Source organism: Nannospalax galili, unplaced genomic scaffold (assembly GCF_000622305.1).
Source record: "Nannospalax galili isolate Female #2095 unplaced genomic scaffold, S.galili_v1.0 scaffold751, whole genome shotgun sequence".
NCBI lineage: Eukaryota > Metazoa > Chordata > Mammalia > Rodentia > Spalacidae > Nannospalax > Nannospalax galili.
In genome coordinates, this window is record NW_008331125.1 from 5,032,571 (window position 1) to 5,054,208 (window position 21,638).

Consider the following 21,638-nt stretch of genomic DNA (forward strand, 5'->3'; position numbering starts at 1 on the left):
GCTAAAGCTTGGGCAAAGACCAATTGTTCTCAGATAAACCTTACCTAGACATATATTTCTTGATCTGCTATGTATAATTTGTCAGTAGGTTGTTGGAGTAATATGGTTCCCTCTGGTTTTTAAAACTAGCTAGGCATTATTTATCTCTTGTATTGTCTCATCCTTCCATCATGGTTTCCCCAATTAAGGTGCCCCCATTTTCCCCCTTTCTCCCTTAATAATACCCTTCTCCTATGGTCCTACCTTTTTTTGAGCTTCTTCTTTCCCTTTATCCCCTAGGTTCCTTGTATACCTTTCCCTCCCCTTCCCTTAAACTAACCCAATTTTTATCCATATCTCCCTTATTAACACCTGTTTCCTACTGTTCTTCTCTTTCAGGTTCTTTCTTTTCCTTTACCTCCCTGGTTCCTTTCCATTACCAGCTGACCCATCTTATCTCACCACCCTTGCCCGCACCCTCCCCCCTTAACTGAACATGTCCAGGGTTTTTAAAAATTTGCTTTTATTGAATTTTTGTGTATTTCATACAGAATATCTCAAACAATCTTAATCATGTTTATGCCCTCATCCCCACTGGCACCCTCCCATAGCTCCACCCCCTCACCCCCACCCCCAGAACCCATATACTCTGTCATTCCAGTTCAGGCCCATTGTGTCAAGTCAGTACCCCCAGACATTCCCCAGTGCAAGTCCATCCACTGAGTCTAGATCTAGAGTCCCTTGTTTTAGGAAGATCAGCTCTTCCTCACCTAGCAGTAATCAGTTGTCAATATTTCTTCAGCTAAGATTGGGGCCTGCTGTTCATTTTCCCAGTTCTATGCTGGATTTTTGTCTGCCTGAGTTGCCAGGGGACTTGTGTATGTTGACATCATTGCCATAGAATCATATGAGCAAGTTCCCAGGAGCTTCTAGGACTTTGTTTCCATATGGTCCTACACCTCCTCCCTGGCTCTTACAATCTTTCCACCCCCTCTTCCACAATGGACCATGAGTCCTGGGTGGGTGAAGTTTAATATATGAGCTCTGTCCAAGGAGCACCATTGTGTAGACTCTTAATCTCTACATTTTGGCCATGTGTGACCTTTTGTGTTCCTGGTCCTCTCTTGCACTAGGGAGCTTCATTAATGAGAGTTGAGAGATTCATTAGTGTCCTCTGGCTTTTTATTTTTTATTTTTTAAGTCACATGTGGACCAGTGTTCCAGCTTGTGCAGGTCTTGCACAGGTAATCAACCGTTGCCGTTAAGTTCATGTCAGGTCCAGAAGACAGCATTTATAGTACTCCTCCCCATCCTCCAGCTCTTAACGTTTCTACCTCCTTGTTCTCCGAGGGAACACATATAAATGTTCCATTTAAGACTGAGCATTCCAGGCTCTTGTTTACAGCACTTTGACCAGTTTTAAGTCTCTGCATTAACCACTGTCCACTGGAAAAAGAGGCTTCTGTGATCAAGGCTGAGTTGCTCAGCAATTCTTATCCTGGGTATTCATCCAGATGCCCAGACATGAATTCTGAACTGGAGTCACCGAGTTTCAAGTGTGTAGTTCAGAGAGTGGTGAAGTCATTTTGTCCATTTGAACAGTTGAAAATCGGACTGACAATTCTCAAGAGTGGGAGAGAAAAGGATTTATCAACCCTATGGCAAGACTGTAAAATTCAGTGAGAAGCAAAACAGAGAATGCAAGCTGGGGGAGGAGGGATTATTGTGCTCTATTAAAATAGCACAACAGAAACCGATTAGGGCGTCTTTATTGTTCTAATAGGCCATCTAGACTCCTTTGTGGCTCAGTGCCTTTATCTAGTTTTTAAAAGTCCCTCCACTTTATAGGGTGTCAACTCGCTTCCTTTCACCACGCAGTTCTAATCTCTAACTTCCAGATTCACTGTGCACTTGTTCTGGTAACATTATCTGCGAGGTCCCAGCTAGGTTTCGCTCACTGGATTGCTTCTTTTGCAGAGCTCGTGTGCCCTGCACCCTGCAGGACAGTCTGGCAATGGTGCTGGGCAGCGCCGCGATCAGTCACACGGAGGCTGGTGACTGACTGCCTGCCCATTGATGAGGATCGCTGTGTCCTTTGCTCTCAGAGGCTCCACCACCCCAGACGCACATCAGGGGACGTGGTCCCGCCCACTCGCGAAGTTCCGGTCACGTGCCTTCATGCCGTCCAATCGGCGCCCGGAGCCCGCAGGCTTGCAATTCAAACTGCAGCGCGGCGAATCCAGGGACCCTAGCTGGCCGGTCGCGCACCGGCGATGGAGCATCGCATCGTGGGGCCCGGGCCGTACCGGGCCACCAAGCTGGTGAGTGAGAGTGCTGGCGGGGCCGACCCTACGCCGCGGTCCCCGCGGTGCCTCGGACTCCGCGGCTCCGGGCTGAGGCCGCAGGCAGGCGAGTGTCAGCCGGGGCTGGGGTCCTCACCATGCCCCCTAGAGGACCTGGGAGCCAGTCCACCGGCCTGGGCTGAGCTTCACTGCCCCACCCCGGAGGGTGGCTGCATTAGGCGCCTTCAGACTAAAAGAGCTGGGAACACCAGGCGATGGAGTTCCCACCTCTCTGCCCTTTGTCCAAAGGCCTGCATCAGGACCCAAGAGATCCTGGGTGGAACCCTAGCCCACCCCACCCATCTAACGCTGGGCGTTTGTGGTCATCCAGGCAGGGCGTGTCTCCTTCCTGAGTGACACCGTTGACACTTGATGAAGAGTTCTTTCTAAGGCTGCACAGCACCAAGGTGGATTGCCCAAGGCACAGTTCCTGCTCTTGGCGATTCTGTTTCTGTCAGCACCCACCTCACCGAGGGACCAGGCTTGATAAGTGGCTTGAAAGAGCTTTGCAGACCCTGATGGACCAGGGTGATGCCTTTTCTCCTGGAAACTAGTTTTGCTATTCAAAGACTTATCTGATGTGTGTTACTGTTACCTGGAGGAAGTAGTTTTACAGACTGCCTCAAGGATTAGGGGACTTTTAATGGTCATTTGAAAGGAAGATAGTTGACTTTAGTCTGTGAACTGCGTTCAGCTGCATCTAACTTGCAATGTTCTTTGTACTCAAAAGAAATATCCAGAGCAGGTGGGATCTAGTGTCCAGACTGTAACTCATATGTTGGAGAGGCAAAGAGTTTCCTTTTCTTTCCAGAGCCAGCCACTTTGTGTTCTATTGGGTCAAGTCAGACCTAAGAAGATCACCTTCCTGAAGGAGAAATTAGGCTTGAGGCTGTTTGTTTTTCACTTTAAAAAAAAATTAGCCTCTTGATCTGCTTTGAGAACCTAATAAAGATTATGGATCCTGTTCACAGAGAAAGAGCACATGCCACGTATGTCCTTTTACCTAAGATTTTAGGGATTTGAGGGAATACTCTTTCATTTGGATGGAAACAGCTTAGGATTGTTGTGGACCAGTGATCTGGGGTGGATTCATGTCAGTGATTCTTCTGATAGGGGCCCCTCATGTATCAAAATCTGTTGACTTCACTAGTTCTGGATGGTGGAAGGTGCTGACTTGTCTTGGACATAAGTTGAGCCAAGTATCTATGACAGGCATCTTCACATAGTGGTCTCATGGTGGTTCCAAGGTAGCTAAATGGTTTCAACCTGCGACTTTTTTTTTTCATACCTCATTAGCCAAAGCCTATAAAATGACTGAGTCCAGAATCTAGAAATTTATTTCCACGTAAAAAAACCTTGTTTAATTTACTATTATTACTAATTATTATTGTGTGTGTATGATGTAGGTGTGAGGGGTGTTGTGTGGAGGTCAGAGGACAATTTTGTGCAGTCAGTTCTCTCCTTCTACCTTAACATTAGTGCTGGGGATAGGATTCAGGATGCCAGGCTTGTGTGAAAAGCACCTTCACTTGCTGAGCCATCCTGCAGGCCACATTTCTACTTTTTTTTTTTTTTTTTAACTTTTACAAAAACTTTGAGAATTTCATACATGCATATAAGGTGTTTTGATCAAATCCATGCCCATTCCCTCCCCTCCAACATTCCCCCCTCTGAAGAGGTAACCCTAAAATCTTTTAAGGATTAGATACAAGCTCCCAAATACTTTTGACATTTTGACATTTTTGGCCTTTGGAACAGAGTATGTTGCTAACAGGCCCAAGGACATTTTGACATTTCTACTTTAAGTGGCAGGGTAGCAGTGTCATATTACCAAGGTGCCTGTGAAGAGGATGGGAAAAAAACCATTGTACAATCTACAGGCTACCCAGAATGATGATCCATTGATTTAAAAAAAAAATAATCCAATAAATAAATTTAGGTTTTCTTTAGGACTGGCTTCTAAGAGGTATGAAATGGTAATGTCAAGGAAAAAGATAGAGTTTTTAAAGAATGTCATTTTCACGATGGCTGTGACTCTATCATTCAAACTCTCTGAGGGCAGGGCTGTTGGTAGGTCTGACTTTAGGGAAGAGGCAAGTTGTGCCTTTTCAGTGATTTTCACAGACTCTTATAGCAGTCCTTTCTTAGCTGTGAAAGATATGTTGTAACACTCACCCTCCCTCACCCCTCCCCAGCAAGTGCCTGAAACAAATGATCGTTCTGGACCCTACATATGGGATGTGTTTTTCCTGCATATACCTATGATAGTTTAATTTATAAATTAACGAGAAATTAAAAATAGTAATAGCAAAATAGGACAATTAATATACTCCAAGTTCACTGCTCTTACAGTTTAAAGTAAAATAAAGATTATACCTGAGCACGGGCACTGTGATACCTCACCAGTTGGACTGTTAACCTGAGTAGCTGCTAAAGGACTAGTAGGTGAGTAGCATATACAGCTTGGACACAGTGGACAGAGAAATCTTTCACATCCTTGGTTGGATGAGGAGGTTTCCTTACACTACTCAGAACTGCATGCAACTGAAAACTTGCGAATTGTTAATTTCTGGAATTTTCCAGACTGCTGTTTCCTGTGGGTCACTGAAGCTTTGGATAAGAAATGATTATATCTTTGTTTAGGAAGGAAAAATAACACATTTCATCCTCCACCCAGTTTGTTTACAGTACTTAGACCAGGGAAATAGGCTCTGATCTTGGAATGACTTAGTCCTTGTCTTGCAGGAAAAAAAAAAAATAGCAGAAACTTTTAAATTATATTCATAGAGCTATACAAGGTACTTCTTTCATGGTTGCAGAGGACCACTGTATGAATATCACTGGATTCTGAGTCACGTTAAGCTATTGCAAAAGGAATTTATAAAGGAAAGTGCTTTTTCTCCGATGTTTTTACTTCCTAAGAAATGTCATTCAGGCCCAGTGTAGGTTATCAACTTAAACAGAAAAGTTACAGGATAATTAATGAAAATACTTCCATTTTTATCAGAACTTCCCAGGTATTCAATTTGGTTCTCAATTTTATGGTAGTTGAGAAATGTAATATTAAAATTTGGAAAACACAGTAATCACCTGTTCTTGTCCCTAAAAGTGAGGATTGCTGTTTTGAGAAATTATAGTTGTTATTAAAGGTGAAATCTGCAAATATTTTTCCAATATGTTTCAGTTGTGCCTTGAGGCTTTTATTAAGTAAATGAATCCTAGTTTGTAACTAGCTCTTTCTTTAGTTGTTCTCTGAGGCCAGCCTTTCCTTCCTTCATCACTGGCCCAGCTCTTCTTTCTCTCAGCATCACTCTCTGCGTAGTATCTCGTCAGGGAAAACCTGGAAAAATCTATTAGCATACAAATAGTAGGCTTCTGTATCCGTCTTACTGGCTTGCTATACTTTCTTATAATTTGTAACAGCTTTATTTTCTAAGGTTCTGGAATTCTGTTGGAAAATAACATTTTATGGATTAGGTAAATTTTTAATGATAAAAGACAAATGGCAGACCTAATTCATGACAAACATGGAAGCTTGTTAGCTACTTACTCTCATCATCAAAATAGCTTTCATTATGTAACTCAGTATAAGTGGTTGGCTAGAAGACTGCAGCTATGTAGTTTGGAATAAAATTTCTAAAGTTTTGAAAGGTAGGGTTTTGAGGGTTACATCTATACAAAGGCACCATAGAGGGGAGAGATTGGAACAGATGTCAGGTCTATAAGAAGCAAGAAGAACAATAATTTATTCACATTTGCATTTTAGAAGCAGATTAGGCAGGAACCTCATGATGGGTGGGACAATTCTGAGGGATGCCAGGGGCAATGCTGTGGTGCCCTTGGTATCTCTGGGGCATGTGGGATGCTGTGACTTTTTGTATAGTGAGTGCTCTCTCTGACACTTGCTCCCTGCCAACTGACTGGTGGGATGCTGACTAGGTCAGTGGTGTTCATAAAGCTTTAAGTGGGAGGTGAATGAACAACTTCCTTATTCTAAGCCTTCAACTTCCTGATTTCTTGTCATTGATGTAACTTCACACATAAGGAAGAAGAGGCTGATAGTCATGAAGTTATTTAAAAAATGACATTTCGAAAGAGTTGACTTTTGTGTTAAAGGTTCTGTGGGACATGACAGCCCATGAGATTCTATCAGTGGCATTTTGGAATAGAAAGAAACGATATTTTTCTGATACTTAACTTGTACCAAACCCTATGCAAATAGTGAATTGAAGAACCAGGATTTGAACCCTGGTCTGACTCTGTACCTTATATTTTCCCAGTCTTCAGAGATTGATTTTGTTCTACTAAAATTGGTCCAGTGTTTCTTTAAGTTCTGCTGGTGAGCATCACCAGCAGTGTATACAGTGAATCACTGTACATGGATTTGACAATTCTTTTTAAAGGCTCATAAGCCAAGTGTAAACAATGGTATACGCCTTTGATTTGACTACAGTGGATTGCACCAGCACTCTTTCTTAGCTGACTGTACACAACACACACCTCTATGACTTGCCTTTTGATTGATTTATTTTTGAGATAGCCTCTTGCTTTGTAGCCCAGGCTGGCCTTGAACTCACAATCCTCCTGCCTTAGCCTCATGAGTGCAGAGATTATGGGTTTATGCCCCACTGTAGCTGGCTTCTGTGATTTTTGAATTTCAGGATCTTAACTCTTTTGAGTTTTAATTTGCTATAAATTTATAGAGAAAATGTTAACTGCGCCCAAACCAAATATTTATTGGCAGAAGCTGGACTAAATACTGGAGATTCCATTTAGGGGTCTTTTCTGTATATTTGCTCTAAGGGCTGCCCCTACTCTGATGATAGAGACAACAACACTATGTGGCTGAGTTTTATTAAGTACTTCCTTCAGGGAAGGCACTGCAATAGTCAATAGTCTTTTTTTTTTTTTTCCATCTCTGGTTATGTCATCGTTGCTTTGTTGCTGGAGGCACGTGGGTTGGCTTGCCGGTCAGTAGCAGACCAGGCTGTGATTCTAGCCAAGCTGGGCTTCAGAGCCTGAGCTCTGCCTGTTCAGTCTTAACTCCCCATGGTGTCTCTGAAGGTGCCATGCCTAACTAAACTGTGTTCTTCAGGAAGAGCCTCAGAAACAACCATCTTCTCTGGCTAAAGGCAGGAAACAATTTTAAACAATATTATTACAAAAAAGACTAGGAGATGCTTTGTAATTAGCTTATGTTATTTGAAATATCTACTAGCTATTTTTTTCAAAAAACTTTCTTTTGTAAATGAGCAAAAACTTGGATACTTGCTTTAAAACATATCATTACTGTCTTGAGTTCTTTGACATTGAGCACTGTATTATATTATCATATGCATCTCTCTTCTCTACCCATACAATTCCGTTCACATAATAAACAGTCTATACATGCTTGTTGAATGAAGTTGTACTAAGAATGGGGCTTTTAGAAATGAATTATGCATAATGGGCTAGAATTTTTTTTTTTTTTTTTTTTTTTTTTTGTATAGAGGGCAGGATTTCAGTATATAATCCAAACTGGGCCTAGAACTCTGCATGTAGCCCAGGCTGGCCTTGAGCTCATAATCCTTCTGCCTCAGCTTACTGAGTGCTGAGATTATAGATGTGCACCACTGTGCCCAGCTAGCGACTTAGTTTTAACCATTACTTACTACCATGTTTTGATTCATGGGAATCTCACTAATAGGATAGCTTGTTGGCAGTGTCTTCAGTAAAGATTCCTTGAGCGGGTACATGATGAACTACCTTTGAAAAGATGCCTTTTACTTCCATTTCTTTTCTGAAGAAGCAAGTTCTGCTTTTGCTTCAATGGTGGTAAAATATACACAATATAAGCTATTTTTAACCATTTCTAAGTGTATAGTTTGGTAGCATTAATTGTGCTTACAATGTTTTGTAATCATCGCCACCATCTATTCTCCAGAACTTTTAGAGTTTGAAGGCCGCAAATAAAAACATCAAGTCTTCATTATTCAAGCTGTTAACTAAAAAATATGAATACTATCAATCAGTCAGTCAATCATCTATACGTCTGTTATCAATTTATTATCTAACTTTGGATCTGGCACATGCTAAGCAAGTGCTCTACTATTCTGATGTTTCCCCCAGCCTTAATTTTCTTTTTGATTGATTTATTTTTATTTTATGTGTATGAGTGTTTTGCCTGCATATATGTAAGTACACCCATGTTGTGCAATGTCAGGGGAGACCAGAAGAGGGCACCAGATCCCCTGAAACTGGAGTTACAGATAGGTAGCTGCCATGTGGGTGCTAGGAACTGAACCTAGGTCCTCTGCAAGAGCAGTCAGCACTCTTAACTGCTGAGCCATCCCTGCAGCCCCTCAAGTGGTTTTTAAATCGAAAAATTGTACTCATTGCTTTAAACATTTGGAATGTAGTAACCTTTAGAAAACAGCAGTTGATTATTCAATGCCTTTGTCTCTTCTGCCCAGTGGAATGAAACCGTGGAGCTTTTTCGTACCAGGATGCCTTTACGGAAGCACCGTTGTCGCTTCAAGAGTTATGAATGTTGCTTCACAGCTGCTGAAGCTGTGGACTGGCTGCACGAGCTGTTGAGGAACAGTCAAAACTTTGGGCCCGAGGTGACTCGCAAACAAACAATTCAGTTGCTGAAAAAATTCCTGAAGAATCACGTTATTGAAGACATCAAGGGAAAATGGGGTCAGGAAGATTTCGAAGACAACCGTCACTTATACAGGTAATGTCAGTGTAGGAAGGGATACAGGGAAGATGAGTGGATTTGCTCAGAATATGGAAACTTCCTGAAGTGAAAGAATTTACCTTGTCCATTGAAGCCATGGTTCCATTTGTACTGTGTTAGGTGCCATTTGTCTTGTTCTTTGGAGCACTGCAGAGAGTCAGAGGAGTCTTTTGTTTATAATGATTTTTCATTTAGGAAACATTTTCCTGCCTTTTGCTTGCCTGAGAGGATGGTTGCAGTAACTTAGTATTTCTGGAGTACCTGCAACTTAGTAGTTCTGGAGTACCTGAAAGGTGAAGCACAACTTCTGGGTGCAGCTGAGTGCAGAGGACCAGTGTACTCGGGCTTCGAGGCAGACTGTTTGGTCTTGAAACAGCTCAGGAGACACGTGAGGAATTGTGTTAGAATTCCTTCATATCTCACAGTGAGCCTCGCAATGCAAGTCTGCTTTTCTCCAGATGCTTTTGCTCACAATATTTCATAATGTGAACATTTACCACCAGGTAATCGGAGGGAAAATGGAGGTCTCTCTAGTTCCTTCTCACTGAACATTAGAATGCTGTATTTATTGCTGGAGGTTAAGGAGCCCTACCTAAAACTTTGGCTTATGAGTGAAGGCTAAAGAAGAATGAAAATACCAAAGCACACAAGCTCAGAAGAGGAACTATTGCTCTCTGTAGACGTCTATCAAAGTGCCAAGAATTTTTGAGGAATATAAATTTGTAGGGCATAGTGGTACATGCCTAAAAGTCCTAGCACTCAGGAGGCAGAGGCAGGTGAATCTCTGTGAGTTTGAGGCCAGTCTGGTCTACATGGTGAGTTCCAGGCCAGCCAGGGCTCCATCATGAGTCCATGTCTCAAAAACAAAAACAAAAACAAAAAAACCCCAACAATAACAAAACAGCAAAAGAATAGAATTTGAGAGGGTTAAAGTAGAATACAGACCTCTAAAATTTGCATTCTTTCTCTCTGATGGAAATATAAGAATGCTTACAGCACATTTAATTGTTGTGCTTCACTGGGACACAGGACTTTGAGCACAGAAGCTGCTCATTCTTTGTCTCCCTCTTTGACTAGCTGCTGTGAAAAGCAGAGCAGGATGAGGGTGGTCACAGCACATAGAGCTGAAAACAGACATTGCTGCACAATTCTTTTCATACCTCCTTATGGCATGCTGTCAGAAATCTTCAGTGCCTAGCTGTCAGGCTTGTCATCTGGCCACTTAGTTGTCTCCAGTTGGTAGTTACTTCCGGCTTTGCTGATCCAACTTTTAATTAGGGTTCTGGATGGTCTTGGCTTATTCTGAGGCTTGAGTGCTTGCTTATCGCTATTAGACAATGGAAATTCTAGCCTAAGTTCCACATGCTACATACTTCACTGGGAATTCTTAAAGGATTATTCTCCTGGGAGACTACTTGCTTGTACTCCATCAAGATTTAGCTAGACACTTCTGAAAGGCTTCGCTGGATGAGTAACATCCAATCTGTTCTAATGTGGCCTTTAATTGCATACCTCCCAGTGAGTCCTGTGAGGCTTTGGAGTTCTCAGGAGAATAAAATAGGAGTATATTCCAGGATCTGACCACTGAACACTGATTATTAGAACGCCTTATTTCAGTATTAAGACTTAATCGTGCATTCCCTTAAAAAATGAGTATTATATAAGACAAATTTTGTTTCCTCATTAAGTACACTGGTCCTTCAAGGAGCCATGGGAGATTGGTTTCAAGAACTCCCCATGTATCCAGAAATCTGCATGCTTATATAAAATGTAGCATTTGCATATAACCTTCACACATCTTCCCCTACACTTTAAATTCTCTTTATATTACCTGTAATACCTAATAAGCTATAAATGCTACATAAATAATTGTTATACTGCACTGTTTATGGAATAATGGCAAAAAAGTACACATATGCAGTACAGATGCAATCACTGATTATGAACAGGCTGTGAGGTGGATGATGCTCTATAATCAGTGCTGAAGGGAGCCTAAGGACTGCGAGACCGTGGCAGGCTACTGCATTTTATTCATGGGGGCTCAGCATAGTATTCAGTACATGGCAAATTCAATTTTTGCTTTTTGGAGCTTTCTGAAAAAGTTTTTTCTTTTGATATGAGGTCTTACTATGTTGTTCAAACTGGTCTTGCACCCCTAGGCTTAAGAGTAATCCTTCTACCTTAGCTTCCTGAAGAACTGGGATCACAAGAATGTGCCCTGTGCTTGGCTGGAATTTTATTTTCAAATATTTTTAACCCATGCTTAATTGAATGTGAGGACACAAAACTCCTGGATATAGAGGGCCGGCTGTGATTTTTCCCTCTAGCTGTTTAGTTTGGGTAATGCAGAAGAACGCAGAATGTCATGAAAGGACAGCATGTCATTATTTAGTGCCTGAAAATTCATTGCGATTTTTTTTTTCCTAACTGGGAATTCTATAAATTAACAGCTTTTTCCAGTTATCTAGATTAGTCTTAGATGGAGTCTGTTTAGACATGTAAATCATTTGTGAAAGTGCCTGTGACTTGCATTGAGAATAAGCTTAATGAGTGTGCAACCAGCTATAATGCACACCCAAGCTTCTGTGACTGGTGCTCAGGATAGTTATCCTTATATGCTCGTGTTCCTGGGAGCACTGCCTTTACTACTCTCATTGTTCTGTTTCCAGCTACCTTCCTCAGGCAAAGCACCAAAACCAAGTGCTGGAAGCCGAGGAGGAGAGTTATTAAGCTAGAGATAGGTTGGATTTGAAAGTGGATGGAGGGTCCTGAAGTGGCAGAATTCAGGACATACTTCGAAAGATCCAGTCTTATGGAAGGGAAGCCTTTATAAGTAGTCTAGAAAATGCAAGAAAGGACAAAGAGATTCTTGTTGCTAAGAAAGAATCTAACATTCTAGAACATCTAGGACATTCTAGAGCAGCTATGATGCTCCAAACCAGTAATTTGTCATTTAATTCAACCCCTTGTAGATATAGGGGATAATATCCTAATTATTTTTTTTTCTTTCTTTTTTTTTTTTTTTTTTTTAAAACCGAGTCTCACTCTGTAGCCCAGGAGAGCCTTGAACCTGTGGCAGGCCTCTTGTCTCACCCTTTTAAATGCTGGGATTATAGATGTGGGCCACCACTCTCAGATTTCCTAATTTTAAGGGTTAGGAAACTGGGGCTGGAGAGATGGCTCAGCAGTTAAGAGCACTAACTGCTCTGGCAGAGGTTTAAATCCCAGCACCCACATAATGGCTAACAACTGTCCATAACTCCAGTTCCGGGGGATCTGACACCCTCTTCTGACCTCAGTGGGAAATTGCATGACACGGGTGCACTTACATATATACAGGCAATACACTCATACACATACAATAAAAATAATAAAATATTTTTTTAAAAAAGGTTAGGAAATTAATAAAGCCAGACTTACTAACATGTTTAAAGTCATGCTACTAGTAGAGAAAGTTATGATTTGAGTCACTTACTAACATGTTTAAAGTCATGCGACTAGTAGAGAAAGTTATGATTCGAGTCAAGGTCTATCTCTGAGGCTTTTGTTCTTGTGATATGCTAGGCTGTCTCAGTTTACACAAGAGGAGGCTGACATAGTTTAACAGTGATGACTCAACAGAGAACAATAGGAAACATTTGGTGTAGCCAGTATGTTTATAGTCACGGAGTTCTTGTAATACCTAGTAAATGATATGCTGTCTTCAAGAAGTTTTCAAATGGAGAAAACTAATGGGAATCAACCTAAATAATCAGATAAATACAGCAAGGGGAAGGTAATATACTGGGTCTGGAATTAGAGAAAACTACATGAACACAGATACTTTGCTATCTTTTTGTTTTGCTTTTGTTGTATAGGGAACAAACTCAAGGCCTTACACTATCTCTGAGCTATATCTGTAGCACTTGACTGTGTTTTTTTTTTTTTTTTTTTTGAGCTTCCATGCGACTTGTGCGTGCTGTCATCAATGTTGGATAATTTTATGACAAAGGTGATGAATAAAACCCTCAAATATTATTTGATTTAAAGAATACGTGTCGTATTTGTTTGGTGAATGCATTTAAATTTATGAGTCATGATTCTTAGATTTTCAAGACTTCTCAAACAGGAAATGGATGAGAAGATTGAATTTAGTATGTAAGAAAGGAAGTGAGCTCCTGCTTTCCAAGCTCCATAAGAGGAGGAGATGCAGTAGAGAAGCTCTCAGCACTGGGACCATGTCTCTCCTTTACCTACATCAGTAACTAGAAAGAGTTCTGGGTTTCACTGATGGGTGCTTGTGTTGGACAGCTTTAGTTGTCAACTTGACACACCAGGGTAGAGGGAGCCTCAGTTGGGGAATTGCCTCCATTGGACTGGCCTGTGGCCATGTCTTTGGGGTATCTTCTTGATTTTTGAGTAATGTGGGAGGGCCCGACCCACTGTAGGTGGTGCCACCCTTGGGCAGGTGGTCCTGTATTCTATAAGAAAGCAGGCTGAGCGGGGGCCAGGAGAGCAAGCCAGTAAGCAGCATTCCTCCATGGCCTGTGCTTCAGCTCCTGCCTCCAGGTTCCTGCCTGGAGTTCTTACCTTGGGCTTCCTGATGAACTGTGACCTCTGGAGATATAAGCCAAATAAACCCTTTCCTCCCCAGTTGGTATTGGTCACAGTCTTTTGTCACAGCAATTCAGGTGGATTAGAACGGTGGTTCTAGTTGAACCAGATGACTTTTCTCTGTCTTTAACATTTTCATGACCTTAGACTTGTGATGAAGGAAGATAGCCAGTTACCAGTTACACTATGCTGTACTTTAGAGTCATGTGTCCTACTGTTGTACCATGAGGTCACATACTGCACTGTATTTTTTAAGCAATTTCAAGCCAAACTTGGTGGTATACACTTGTAATCTTAGTACTTGAGAGGCTGAAGGTAGGCAAATCTTAAGTTTGAGCCCACTCTGGGCTACACAGTGAGGCCCTCAAAACTCAAAATACAAATGAAGAAAAATAACACTGGGGATGAGCATCTGACAGAATGTTCACCAACCATGTGCCTGCACAGCCCCAGGACAGAAAAAAACATTTTTTTTTCCCCAGTTTATAGGCAGTTCCGTTTCAGTAATTTCATGTGATTTTCATGAGAAACCTAGGGAGGGACTGGAGAGATGGCTCAGAGAGTAAGACTGCTTGCTGTGCAAGCCCGAAGACTTGAGTTCAAGCCCATAGCACCATGTAAAAAGCCCTATATGGCTATGAGTGTGTAACCTTGGCATTGAGGGAGGAGCAGACAGGTGGGTCCTGAGAGCTCCTTGGCCAGCCAGCCTAGTTGCAAATAGGGAGTGTCCAGTGCAGTGAGAGACCTTGTCTCAAAGGAGGAAGGCAGAGAGGCAGAGGAAGACACCCACTGTCTTGCTCTGACGTTCTTACTTGGTTGTGTATATCTACAGCCACATTCATGCAACACACACACACACACACACACACACACACACACACACACACACGCACACACTCTCTCACCCTAGCGGTTGGGCCTGGTGGACATTTCATTTGTACAAATGTTTAAACAAACTACCAGGAATGTCTTAGTTAATGACATTTCATATTTACCTTTATATCTGCCCCTCAGAGCATGTAAATAGATAATTTTGTGGTATCATTTAAATCTAATTAAGAGCTGATGAGATGACTCAGAAGGTAAAAGCACTTGCTGCACAAGCCTGACAACCTGAGTTTGATCCCCAGAGCCCATGTAAAGGTGGAAGGAGAGAACTGACTCTAGAGTTGTCCTCTGACCTGACCCCCCCCGCCCCCAACTAAATCTAATAGGTTCGTTTGTTTTGTACTATTTAATGAGAGTCACGTTTGGCCATCTGGGTAGCTCTTTAGCAGGACTGGTCCTCTGGTCTGGAGCCTGGCTGGCCCTGACTTGCTCTCATTACTGGTGCAAGTTCTGAGGAGGACCCAGCTTTAGTCAGGCATTCGTTGGCCTGGGTGGTGGTGGCTGAGGTCTAATGTGTGGGAACTGTCTTCTTTCTATTCTCCTTTGTGCGTCCCTTTTTCTCCCTTCTATGTTCCTTTGTTCTGTTCTTTGTGCATGCCGTTCTCATTTCCTGTTGTTTCCCTTTTCTTTTCTCCTTTTTCAGTTCTCCTGTTCTCTATTTTACTTCAGATTATTACTATTTTTTGGCTTATTTTCAAAGTGTCTATTTTAATTTGAAACTGAAATTGCTAAGTAGTTTCTGTCAGATTTACTGAATGCAAAAAATAATAATTCTTCAAAGCATAAAAATTTGCTCCTTAATAATTAGTAGATGTGAAAAACATTACCATTGAAATCTACCTGATGACTTTATATCCATGCTCAGGTACCAAGGATCTCAGAAAGTACCAATGTGACTAGTAATAATCAGATATATAGAGATTAGAAACACATGTGCAAACATCTAAGCGTTAATTGCAGCAAAAATGAATTTTTCTGTATGAAACTGTATTTTAATAATGAAATGGAGATCTTTTTTAAAGGTTAAAACCTCATTCAATTTTATGTCTTATAGGGTTTATACTGAGTACGATATTGTATAACTGTATTAATTCAACTCTGAACCTAAAAATTTAAAGCCAATTTTGAAAGAGATGCATCTTAGCTCTGGAAATTGTTATTGAATATGTCAATGCCATTGTAATGAAATGCTTCTAATTATGTGGTTATTAAATAAATAAAAACCAGAGGACTCATACTACCCAGTTAAAGACAGGGAAGTCAAGACTATGGTACAAAGGAACGTTCATAATTTGGAAATCTGGAAATCCAAAGTGCTCCTAAATCCCAAATGTTTTGAGCTCCACATTGACAGTTTTGAGTACTGATATTCTCAACATGTTTTATAACCAGACTGAGTATGTAGTGCAGTTGGTGGAGTCCTAGTCTAGTATGCCTTGAGTTTAATTCCTTGTACCACATAAACCAGGCATGATAGCACTTGTAATCCTAGAGGAAGGAGGATAGAGGAAGGAGGATCCAAGGTTCAAGGTCATCCTCTGTATAGCAAGTTTGAAGTCAACCTGGGATACATCAGACCCCGTCTTAAAAACAAAGTTTTATAACCTAGTACAGTGGCATGTGCCAGTACTTTATGAAGCTGAGGCAGGTTTGCTTGAGCCCAGACTTTGGGGCCAGCCTTAGCAGCATATCAAGACCCTGACTCAAAACAGAAAAGAGAGTGTTGTATTTTAGATCAGTTTGTAGTTTGTTTTTCAGATTTCAGTTGTTTGGATTAGGGATGTGAAATCAGCCATTGAAAGTCTAGATAAATATTCTGTAATCTGGAAAGCCCCAGCTCATGCAGGGTCTGGATCTGGTTTGTTTTCTCTGCCGATTAGACAATTGAAAGACAGGAAAAAAAATCTCAGACACAGCAGAAAGCAACAGGTAACAAACTTTGTTCAAAGTGAAGAAACACACATACACACACTCACAGACAAGTTCTTCACAAGTGGAGAGGGAATTGGGAAACCGAAAAATTCAAAGCCCCCAGGAGGGCTTGGGTCTTTAAAATGTTTTTAGTGGTATGGGCCAGGTCTCCTTCCCCTAATTTTGGATTGGTGAACTTAAACAATGAAGAGACAGCCCATAGGTTACAGCTCCAAGCTGAGTGAGATCCAGCTTTTGTCTACTCTAAACTGGCGTGTCAGCTGGAAAGGGGACGTGCTGATTGGAGGGAGAGCCCCCAGGCCTTTGTGTCAGACCAAGAAGTGGAAGTGTGTCATTTTATTATTCATCAGTGGCCGCACCCTCTTATCAGGGATTTAGTCCCTCACCCTGAAATCTGAGACACTTCTAGTTCCAAGCATCAGATCAGAGATGAGGGATGGTCATTCAGCTTAAATGGAGGAAGACATGGACATATAAAACAGCGTAGCATAATTAAGTTCAGAACCAGATGTACGCAAATATGACCAACTGATAGAGAAAGATTAGTCTTGTCAACAAATGATTTTGGTGGTGCTAGGTATTGATCCCAAGGCCTTGTGCACTGAGCTATATCTCTCTATCCTTAGCAAATGATTTTCCAACAGTTGGGTATCCAACCATTTATATGTAAAAATAAGTAACAGTGAGTCTCCACTGAACCTCATAAACTATACAAGAGCTAATTCAAAGTATATCATATATTTGAATTTAAGAATATAGACTTTGCAAAACAGGAGATGTTCTTTACATCTTAGAGTTAGGTAAAGAGTTGTTAAGATAGGACACTAAAAGAAAATACATGACAAATTAGACTATCAAAATGAAAAAAAATTATTTTGAGATGCCATTAAGAGGCTGAAAAATTACAGACAGAAAATATTTACAAACCATGTATGTGACAATGGACTGGTATCAAGAACTTACAAATTCAGCAAAAATAGAACAGTTTAAAAAATGAGCAAGAGATTTGAACAAACACCACAAGATATACAAGTAGCAGATAAGTGCTCATAAAAGTGTTTAACATAGTAAACCTTAGGGAAATTAAAATTAAAACCATGATAGGACGATCCTAACTGTTGGAATGGCGAGAGCAAAAGTGCGGACCTTATCAAGTGCTGAGATGCAGAGCTTGAGATCTCATCTCTTGGTGGGAAATGACAGTTTTATAGAAAGTTAATAAATACATGGATCATATCACTTAGTATTCTCAATGGATATTTACCCTAGTGCAGTGGAAATTTAGTGTACACACCAACACTTGTGTTTGTAGTGGCTTTATTAATAATTGCCAGTAACTGTAAACAACCCAAGCCTCCCATGGTTGAATAGTGATGGCTCATATATAAAATGAAATGCTGCTGGGTTGGGGAGAGTGCCATGCTATAAAATGAGAGCAGGAAAGGGGTGTTCTGGGAGTAGCAGAATTGTTTCTTGATTGGGGTGGTAGTTACACAAATGTATATATGTGTTAACAATAGGACTATATCACTCCCCTCCCCTCCAAAACCAACTCTTCTGTCAGCTGATAAAGATTTGCAAAGTCTCATCTGTATCCCTAGTGAAAAGCAGAATGCCAGTTGTTTTAAGATCTATGACCCCTCAGCAACTTTCTGTGACCTTGGAAAAAATTCTTGCATAACTATGTTGGAAGTCTTTTGAAGGGACCTAGTTTAGGTATCACACCTTCAAATGAATGGGCTATTCGCTCCCTCTAGTGGACATCTTTTTTTGGACATCTTTTTTTTAATAGTCAAAATGTGTATGTGTATGATTTTATTTTTCTTTTGTTATTCATTTCACCAAGTCCTGAAAACATGTAAACTTGTTTAACATATAAGAAACTGCCACAGGCATAATTCATTAAGAACCTGTGACACTTGAAGTTGTCTTAGATAAATTGATGTCACAGTTGGCACTGAAGTAACATCAATATACCATAGCCATAATTATCATCAGTTCTTCAGGTACTGGATTTAAATGCCTGAGGTACAGTGGACCTCCTGTTCCAACAAGGGCTGGGGAACAGGAGGCTCAGGGAGTTGTTTTCATTTCTTTTAAAAAGTTAATTAACTAGTTAATAACTTCTTTTATTTTATGCGTATGAATGTTTTGCCTGCATGTAGGTAAATGCACCATATGTGCAGTGCCCACAAGAGAGTTTTGGGTCCTCCCTAGAACTGGAGTTAGCTGAGGGTTGTTAGCTACCGTGTGGGTGCTGGTAACTGAACCTGGGTTCTCTGCAAGAGCAGTAGCTGCTCTTAACCACTGAGCCATCTCTTCAGTCCCTATTATCATTTCGTAAATGAGCAGAAGGAAAATATGAAATATTTAGTTGGTTAATTGAATTTGGAGCATGAAAGGGAAGTGAAAGGAACTCTTCCTTTTTTAGAAATTGGTGTAAACTCACACCTGATGAGCTTTGCTAGAGATTTCTCTACTGGATCTGCTTTGAGTTTTGGCAATGTTAATTTTAAACAATGAAATTTCCTTGAGACAATATATTTTTTCTTTTACCAACTTTATTTTTTAAATCTTGTTAATATACAGACATTGGCACTTTATTTTTATTTTAAGCAATGATTTTAATGTAGTTACAAAGTAAATTTGAAACATAGTACAGAATTCAGGATATAAACAGTTAAATCATAGGCTAAAACAATTTGTAAGAAAGTGAATAAATTGCTTTGGGAACACTGAATTTACAAAGCATTTCATACGGGGCATCTCAGACAATCTTGATCATCTTTATACCCCCATCCCCACTGGCAACCTCCCATAGTCCCCCTACTGGAGTCCATATACTCTGTCATCCCGTTAAGGTCCCCAACTGTTCCCCAGTACAAGTCTGTCCACTGAGTCTAGTCAGCTTATCCAAAGTCTCTGTTTTAGGAAGATTGGCTCTTTTTCATCTAGCAGCAATCAGTTGCCAACATTCTTTCAGATAAGACTGGGGTCTACTCTTCATTTTCCCAGTTCTATACTGGATTATTGTCTGCCTGAGTTTGCACAGGACTTGTGTATACTGACACCATTGCCATAGAATCATATGAGCAGGTTCCCAGGAGCTTATAGAACTTTGTTTCCATATAGTCATGCACTCCTCCCTGGCTGTTACTGTCTTTCTGCCCCCTCTTCTGCGATGGTCCCTGAACCTTGGGTGGGTAAAGTTTAATAAAGTGGTCCTGTCTAAGGACCATTATTCAGCAGACTCTTGATCTCTATACTTTGGACATTTGTGACCTTTTGTGTTCCTGGCCCTCTGCTGTATGACGGAGCTTCATTATTGAGAACGGATTCCTTAGTGTCTTCTTCTTTATCCCTGTTCTATGTTCCATGAGACTTAGGTGTAGAGGCTGCATTGTAGACATGTCCCTTAGGCCTGGGTAATTCATAGGCAATGTCCATGTGTGACCAGTTGTGATACTTGGTATTAGTCTCTGACTGGTACAAAATGAGCTTCATTAATGAGTGGTGACTGAGATATTTGTCTGTAAATATAAGGATACATATTTTGCACATAGTAAGAAATCACATTAGTCTAGTGATGTGACAGTCTTGGAGTTTTCTCTACAATCTATGACCACTCTGGCCATGTGTATTAGTTTATGTTTATAGTACCACACTTGAGTTTCCTCCCATTGAGTGAGCTTTTAGTCAAATTAAGTAGTTGTTGATTGCCCCCAAGATAAAAGTGCCACTACTGCACCAATGACGTATGCTGTGCTGGCCATTGATGTGGTTATTTGGTCTTGAAACTGGTGTTGGATCATCCATTCGTGTTTTCTCTTGGCATCTTTATAGTGCGCTCCAAAGTTATGCGAGCTAGCCTTCAGAGGAAGTGGTTTCAGGTCAGTTGTAGCTCTGTTGCTCCAAATCCTGTGTCCGACGTATGTTTTGTCTTTAGCAAGTAGAGTCTTACCTTCAAGTTCTGGGAGGCCATCAAGGGTTGTGACAATAGCCTGAGTAATTTTGGGAGTCTCTTGGACCACCCTGGCCAACAACTCAAAGGAAGATATCTCCTGTCTGACACTGATTCTTGTGTAGCCTTTAGCTATACACATGGACTCATGTGGAGATAATGTATGTACAATTTTTCAGTAGGTTGTTGGACTAATATGCTTCCCTGTTTTTTTAAGACTAGCTACGCATTATTTTTCTCTCCTTGCTCTCTCACTGTCTAACACTCTGCCATGGTTTCTCCATTTAAAGTGTCCCCATTTTCCCCATTTCTCCCTTGATAATACCCATCTTCTATGGTCTGACCTCTCTTGAGCTCCTTCTTTCCCTTTATCCTCAAGGTTCCTTGGATAACTCTCTCTCCCTCCCCCCATTTAAATAATCCCATTTTTATCCATTTCTCCCTTAGTAACACCTATTTCCTAGTGTTCTTCTCTCAGGTTCTTTCTTTTCCTTTACCTCCCTGGTTCCTTTTCATTATCCTGGTTCCTGTAGCTATGTCTGGATACATATTCACTTATAAGGATCTGGTGCTAGAATCCACATATGAGGGAGAACATAACGTTGTTTGTTTTCTTGAGTCTGTATTACTTCATTTAATATAACAGTTTCTAGTTCCATCCATTTACTTGCAAATTTCATGATTTCATCTTTCTTTACTGCTGAGTAAAACTCCATCGTATAAATGAACCACATTTTCATTATCCACTTGTCAGTTGAGGGACACAGGTTGCTTCCATCTCTTAGCTATTGTGAAAAAAGCAGCAGCAAACATGGACGTACAAGTGTCTCTGCAATAGGATGAGTTCTTTGGGTATATGCCAAGGAGTGGTATAACTGGGTCAAATGGTAGGTTCATTTTTAGTTTTTAAAGGGTTCTCCACACTGCTTTCCATAGGGGTTGTACAAGTTTGCATTCCCACCAGCAGTGGATGAACGGTCCCACATCCTTTCCAACATTTGGTATCTTTTGTTCTCTTGATCTTAGCCAGTCTGACTGGGGTAAGAAAAGAAAATCTTAAAGTGGCTTTAATTTGCATTTCCCTAATTATTAACGATGTTGAACACCTTTTAAGGTGCTTCTTAGCCATCTTTATTTCTTCTTTTGCAAACTCTCTGTTCAGATCCTTAGCCCATCTTTTAATTGGGTTACTTGCTTTTTTGATTCTTTATTTTTTGAGTTC

The 21,638-nt window shown here is 40.8% G+C and overlaps 1 protein-coding gene across 1 annotated transcript in view; it reads left to right on the top strand.

Moving 5' to 3' along the window:
• Positions 1-2,154: 2,154 nt before the first annotated feature.
• The window catches only part of Depdc1b (DEP domain containing 1B), a 78,751-nt gene continuing 59,267 nt past the window's right edge, over positions 2,155-21,638 (top strand). The window contains exons 1-2 of the mRNA XM_008821591.2: positions 2,155-2,300; positions 8,774-9,039. Coding sequence (XP_008819813.1) covers positions 2,253-2,300; positions 8,774-9,039 — 314 coding nt within the window. The 5' untranslated portion in view covers positions 2,155-2,252. The remainder of the gene's footprint in view (positions 2,301-8,773; positions 9,040-21,638) is intronic.